General features: G+C 37.7%; 1 protein-coding gene across 2 annotated transcripts in view; it reads right to left on the minus strand.

Moving 5' to 3' along the window:
* Positions 1-7,349, minus strand: part of LOC122255071 (uncharacterized) — a 19,783-nt gene extending 12,434 nt beyond the window's left edge. For both annotated transcript variants that reach the window (XM_086533966.1, XM_043019021.2), the window contains exons 1-7: positions 7,047-7,349; positions 5,090-5,250; positions 4,385-4,474; positions 4,161-4,247; positions 3,579-3,690; positions 2,869-2,981; positions 1-1,570 (exon numbers count right to left, since the gene is read on the minus strand). The exon at positions 1-1,570 is cut by the window's left edge and continues 261 nt beyond it. In XM_086533966.1, coding sequence (XP_086390092.1) covers positions 1-1,570; positions 2,869-2,981; positions 3,579-3,690; positions 4,161-4,247; positions 4,385-4,474; positions 5,090-5,250; positions 7,047-7,202 — 2,289 coding nt within the window. In that variant the 5' untranslated portion in view covers positions 7,203-7,349. The remainder of the gene's footprint in view (positions 1,571-2,868; positions 2,982-3,578; positions 3,691-4,160; positions 4,248-4,384; positions 4,475-5,089; positions 5,251-7,046) is intronic.
* Between the last annotated feature and the right edge of the window lie 151 nt (positions 7,350-7,500).

Raw genomic sequence — 7,500 nt, forward strand, 5'->3', positions numbered from 1 at the left:
TATGCTTTTGTTGAGCAGATTTTTCTTGTCTGCTTTTCCCTCGCTAGCGAGTTTGTTCATAGATATTTCCCCTTCCGAGAAAAGGATTGTCGAAAGGTCGCTTTCTTCTCCTGAACTCTCTGTCTCTGCTAGAAAAGGACTGAGCAAAACCTTTGTGATTTCTTCACCTTCAGCTATTTTATGGGGATCATGAACCAGCTTTCTCTCCAAATCAGCCTTGAGACAGGTATGCGGATCTGTTGTTGAGGGACATGTCTGAAATATTTCATTGTCTGTCGATGAATTTGCAATTTCTAGATTATACACATGCTTTGAAGTCCCCTCACCATAACAACTCTCCTGACTTGTATCTACTCCTGAATTATAAGTGTCAGCATTTTCTTCAGACTCTTTATGTGACACATCTTTTGTTATTTGATCTTGTTCCAAACCCTCCCTGCTTTCTTTTTGCTTCGGGTCTATCACGGTGTGCTCCTCCCATGTGTCCGAATTTGACATTTCCACCAAGTAGTTGGCTATTTCCTCTGCCTCCTTTTCTGAGAACACGTCTGTCTTCTTTTTGGTTTTAGCTGGGTTACTGGTATTTCCCAAGCTTTGGACCTTTGTATTAACAACCTGATGGGTCTGTCTGTCTTGACTGCAGGACGAATTTCCTTTGCTCCCAACTTCTCCCTGCTTGTTATTACTTGTTGCTTTCCCCTTCCTAGATTTGTCAGGAAAAGATTCCCTAGATTCTTCCCAATCCTCTGCAAGTTCATTTAGATAAATAGTTGTTCTCTTTGAGGGATTCTCAAACTCACCATCTTCTAGGACTACTTCAAACGACTGCGTACCATTGGCCATTCCACCATCAAACGAGGCTACGTTGCGTTCCAACTCGGCAAATGCGGAATCATCTGTTGCTTCTCTATTTGCTTCTTCCTCTGCCTTCTCCTGACCTTCATTTTCTGTCTTCTCTTCACCTTCACCTTCCCTTTCCTTGTCTGCGTTCTCTTCCTCTTCACTTTCGCCTTCATCTTCAGCCTTCTCTTCACCTTCACCTTCACCTTCCTCTTCTGCTTTCTCTTCACCCTCACATTCTTTATCTGTGTTCTCTTCCTCTTCACCTTCACTTTCATATTGGGCCTTCTCTTCATTTTCTCCTTCTGCCTTGTCTTTACCGTCACATTTTGCTTTCTCTTCACCTTCACCTTCTACCTTATCTTTACCATCACGTTTTGGCTTCTCTTCACCTTCACCTTCTGCCTTGTCTTTACCTTCATCTTCTGCTTCTTCCTCATCCTCTCTGCCAGTTCCCTTTCGCAATTTTAGATCTGATTTCTGGTCTCTCGCCACAGCTTCTTCTGGGTCATCCGACACCCCATTCTGCGCACCTACCTTTTCTCTTTGCTGTTTTCTCAACTGTGGCAGAATCAGATTCCCAGCTGGATCCTCCTTCTTGCGACTGCTTTTGATTGCACTCTCCTCTTTTGTTTTTTCTTTTCCGCTGCCCGCTTTCTCGTCCTCTTCCTCTTCACAATCTCCACTGTTGTCATCAGAACTTTCTTCATGATACTTGCCATCGGTATATCTGCAAGATGGATCCATGATAATGATTGAAGATAAAGCAGAAAAAATGAAATAAATTAACCCATTGAGGACGTGGGATAGATTTGCTTGCCCAGTCTCCAGGAAGGGTTTTATTTCAGAGTGAGGTAGCTTCACACAACATACCTCGACTTTTATCACTCTATTTTAGTCACTCATTGTAAAGGTAGAGCCATTTTTGTGTTTTGAATTTTGTATGTTTTACTGTATTTAGAGACTTATATATGCAGTTGGCTAAAATTGTACTGAATGATCCATATCAGTTCATTAATTTCTTTATTTTCAGTGTGATAGAAGTATTGCTGTTTTATGGGAGCATAAAAAGCAACTTCATTTTTTTGTATTTGTGTGCTGTCATGAACGAATACAAAACATATAACAATCTGCAATGAAGATAACATAAAGAGGTAGGGAAGAGGAAGGAACCCTGTGCTTATGACTGTGAGTGCCACAGTAAAAGGCATCCTATTTGGCACAGGAGCATATTTTAGACATTGGGCATAGTTTGAGTCACCTTCCTCTTCTCTTCTGCCTGCACATCCTTCATTGGCAGTACTTTAGGCCAAGAGGTTGGCAAATTGCTGTGTGCCATCAATCTATAAAGATAGTGCTTGCTAGAGACCTTGGCTCTCTCTCCTGCTGGTGCTAGAAGAAAGTGGTGCCATGTCAGGTGACACCCATTTTACTTAATTTTACAGCAATTATAGTAATTATGACTGCAATTGTCAACATCACTTAGTCATTACTCATAGCACAACATCACTTAGTCATTACTCATAGCACAACATCACTTAGTCATTACTCATAGTACAACATCACTTGGTCATTACTCATAGCACAACATCACTTGGTCATTACTCATAGCACAATAAAATAACAATGTGATCCAAAATCCCTGAATGTCCTATACATCATGATGCCAGTCATCAATCTAGAGCTCCTGCGTCATGTATGTCACGACATCTGTCCGCAATGGGTTAATAAAGATTCAGAAAAGTACACGCTTCTATAATTAAACACAGAAAAAAATTAAGGAAAAACAGTAAGAAAGAAACATATCTCCTATGAAAAATAATAGTACTAAACAAACATTTCCTTTTTCTTCTCAAAAACAATAACAACAATAATAAAAATATAAAAATAATAATAATAATAATAACAACAAAACACACAATCTCACACACACACACACACACACACACACACACACACACACACACACACACACACACACACACACACACACACACACACACACAAACACACACACACAAAACATACCCTTTGTAGAGCTTCGTCTCTATTTTCCTTGTGAGTTGATAGGGAGTGAGGTCAGTAATTATGACCTTGCGATAATGTTCCTTCATTGACTCCCATGACCTCATGGGACACACCTGGAAAGATATTAGGATAAAAAAGAAATTAAAGAATATACATACAATTAATGTGTGTGAGTGTGAGTGTGATATATATATATATATATATATATATATATATATATATATATATATATATATATATATATATATATATATATATATATATATATGTATATATATATATATATATATATATATATGTATATATATGTATATATATATATATATATTTATATATATACACACATATATATGGAGATATAAATTTATGCACCAATGCTAAAAAAAAAAAAAAAAAAAAAAAAAAAAAAAAAAAAAAAAAAAAAAAAACAACAACAACAACAACAACAACAACAACAACAACAACAACAACAACAACAACAACAACAACAACAACAACAACAACAACAACAACAACAACAACAACAACTTGATACCAATAATCTGACTGACACTATCATATTACCACCTTATTTATTCCATTAATGCATTATTATTACCTTATAATTATGCATTCATGGTCAGGGTAGCTTATCTTCAATGACCTAAGGGCTAAAAACCACAAAATTTGCTACTCCAAAGTCAACAAGAGGTAGAATGCAAAAGTCCTACCTTCCGTCTCTCAATATCCTTCCAGAGGACGTTGCCTTTCACATCTCCGTAGCGTTTGTTCTTTATTATGAAGTCGAGGATTGATTTCTGCTCGTTGCGGCTATATGGGCGCCTGCAAGGATTAATGTATTGAGAGAATGTGTTAAAGGATCAGCTTCTTGTTGTAACCTGCAATTCGGATTGCAAACACATGGGGGGGAAGAGTGATGAAATCGAGTAATGGTGGACTACTGACTTTTATCTAACATGGATATGAATCTTGAATGTTGGATATATGAACATCATGGCTTATGTTTCATTCATTATTAACAAAAAGAGTGAGTAATGACATTCTATTGCTAATGGTCATTTGGGCTATCTAAGGGCTTTCCATCTGACACTATTCAAGCATCTTCCTGTCATGGTCAATTTCAATTTCATTTGTCTGTACTTTAGATCATTAGCTATTTAATCAAGTGCATTTAACACTAAAGCTATCTCATTAGCCCTCTCCCTATCTCTGTCTCTGTCTCTCTCTCACTGTCTCTGTCTCTGTCTCTGCCTTTGTCTCTGTCTCTGTCTCTCCATCTTTTGCTTACTGACCTGCCCATTTTCCATGTCTTGTTCTGCATCAAGACATTGAAATCTTCATCGTCACTGAAATCGCTCACTTCCTCTGCAGAATCTACCCTGTGGGATAAAGAAGCAAGAGAAGAAAGTGAGTCGAGTATAGTTCGCTGTTGATACTCTAGAATATATTGCAAATTTATTTTCACCAGTCAATTTTTTTTCTCTCACGTTTGGCATGGGAAGCTGTCTGTACTTACGGCACACGCACGCAGTCTGCCCATGAACGCACACCACGGATAATGTCCAGGACTTTGACATCATCACTGTAGCATGATTTCTTGTTGACTCTGAAAGGAAAGGATGTTTTATATATATTTTTTTTATTGACTTGGGCGAGGAAATTAAGGTGACGTCTACATAAACTTCTAAGACATACCCTAGGTACAGAACCTCCAATATGACTTATGCCTTCCCTAAATCATGTTAACTACACATCCGTCTAACCTTCATTAATAAAAACAGAAAATATCTGGAGCACTGACTGAAAGTTCTTGCACAGATACACAAAATAACTTATCATCATTCAATCTTACTTTACCAAGTACTCTCAGCCAAAAGGATAATCAACCAGACAAAGTCTGTGTTGTTGCAATATTGTAAAATGGAAGTGAACAGCAAAAGCATCCCTTTTAAAAAATAATTTTAATACCTATCTTATTAAAAAATGAAGGCATCAATCACCTTCAGAAAAAAAAAAAACAGAAACACAGACACATAGAGGCACAAGCACACACATACAAATACACACACTCACACACTTACACACACACACACACACACACACACACACACACACACACACACACACACACACACACACACACACACACACACACACACACACACACACACACACACACACACACACACACAAAATAGCAACAACAACAGTAACAACATACCTGTACTTGCTCGGATCTAGAAGCCTCATTTCCTTCACGCAGTCATATATATACTGAGCACTGAAGACATCGCTGCTCACGGAGAAGCTCTTCTCTCCTAGAGGCAACAGGCGCAGTGTGTGTGGCCCTCCCACCTTAGATGTCAGCTCTCCTCCGTGATCCTACCAACAGAATGTGTTGAGATTTTCTGGTGTATTGACATTCTTCCAATATAATATAACATTTCATAAATAAAGAGAGTATATGTGACGGGACTGTGTAATGGTCATGTAAAATTCTTTTCACGAGATGTAACATTCTACCAACAAAGAAAATACATTACATGAAATGACTTACATGTTATGGAATGTCATGTGACCAAAGGAAGTAAATGCAATGAGAATCCTTTAATGTCCTACAAACATCAAAGGAATGTCATTCCTTTAATGTAATATTATGTGAACAGAGGAGGAAATTGAGACATTTCATCCATATAATATGAGTTCCTTGGAAAATATGCATAAAGCAATATAATGTCCTGCAAAAATAGTAAATGTTATGAGTCTCCTCCAACCTATCGTCTTATCTCAGAAAAGTTCAATTAATGAGTTTTGTTTAATGTTTTGTGATGCTCTATAAAATTGTATATCTAACATAGTTCCTGAAATATAAGGTCATATTGACTATTAATTGCAATTAAAAAGTATTGTGAACCAAAGTGCTTTTGTGTAATTGTAGAAATTGGATATGATAAAAATAATTCAAACATTCCATGGAGGATCAAGAAATACATACTATTAAGTAAAATAGGAGTCATATATCTTTTTTCTAAATTTTGTTCAGATGTTAACCCATTTCCACCCAGGCTTATATTTCCGTACTGACGTTCCCGCTGGCCAGATAAAATGCGAGCGTAATGTCTTAGTGCGAGACTTCTCCCTGAGCAAGGCAGCGTTGCACCTCTATGAGCGCTTTTCACTCAGGGCGATAATAGGAGGTTTCTGTATTTATCTACATCATTTAAAAATGAATAAAAATGGAACTCCTATGACTATGTACATATGTAATGACCTAAAATGTATATTTTGAGGAAGAGCTCATAATGTGATAGGACATTCCCCAGCAGGAGAAAAATATTTGCATGACATAATATCATGTCATTCACTGGGCTGATATTCAATATTTTATGTTTTCTTTCATAAAAGTGGGTTAACCCATCCCCGACGGGGGAATTCTAGCCTTGAATGTCCAAATGTCGGGGCGTTCGAATTATTAGGCCTAAATCAATTGAATGGCTGGCACAATACTGTGCCGCCCGGCCACTAGGCTTTTGAATGCGCGGTACACATGCTGTACCACCCGTCCTGTGTGGGTTAACTTTGAAAATTGAGTTTCTCCTTTATAAACAATTTCTATAGTTTTCATTTCTATCATAAACATATATCTGTGTTTTCTTATATTGGTTAGACCTACGTTCCTTTTGTGTGCACTGTAGGCCTTAAATATTTCTGGTTCACCTTTAATGTACATTTCAGAAACACCTTGTACAGCTAGAATAACTGCTCGACCCATTGATGGCAGGAGTGCACGTATAAATACACTTGTCTATTGTGGTTTTATTTTATCAATTTTTTATACACTGAGATGGCTCCCCATCGACTCAGTCACCAAGGAGTCAATTGGTAGGATTACCTGACACCACCTGCTATCAGGATGCAAGCAAATAAGAAAATAGGAAACTGAAAGGGTAAGAGATGAGTACGAACATTGGGGCAAATCTGCATAGATAGATAGAAAGATCATAAACAGACAAGCTCAGACAAGCTCTAACCAACAGATGTCAGATAAGTATTAGAAAGCCATGACTATCATACAATAATAAAGACATAGAAGAAGTGACACTTTCACATTGAAACAACATCCCATCAGAACAAAAAAACACCAACATCATAACACAAAACAGCCGTACTGAACCTACCTCAATGATCCTCTGAAGTGCAGCCTTGGAAGGGCAGACACGGATGGAAAATAACATCGGCTGAAGCGACTCCATCACGAACAGCTCTGGCTCCTCTCCGTGTTCACTCTCTTCCTCCATCATTTCCTTCTTGTTTTCGCTCGTACACGCTGCCATTGTCCTTCTAATTGATGGTTTATACACTACTAGTAACTGTTATTCCTTGTTATTCATTTTCTGGAGCTTATCCCGGTCTGTTTACCCATTTGTTTGTTTGTTTTGGTTCTGTAGGGACGTGTTCGGCGCGACGCTCGGGCGACTCGTTCGGCGGTTTGTTTACGTTGCTCTTTCTCTTTTTTTTTTTTCTTTTTTTTTAGGGTTTTCTTGGTTTATGTTTTATGTTGTTCTGTGTTTATTTTCTTTCAGTGCTTTGTTTTTTCTTTGTTTAGTTTTTTAAGGTTTATTGTTGTGTTGA

Source organism: Penaeus japonicus, unplaced genomic scaffold (genome assembly GCF_977035675.1).
Source record: "Penaeus japonicus unplaced genomic scaffold, GWHDUDI00000001_assembly GWHDUDI00000040, whole genome shotgun sequence".
Lineage (NCBI taxonomy): Eukaryota > Metazoa > Arthropoda > Malacostraca > Decapoda > Penaeidae > Penaeus > Penaeus japonicus.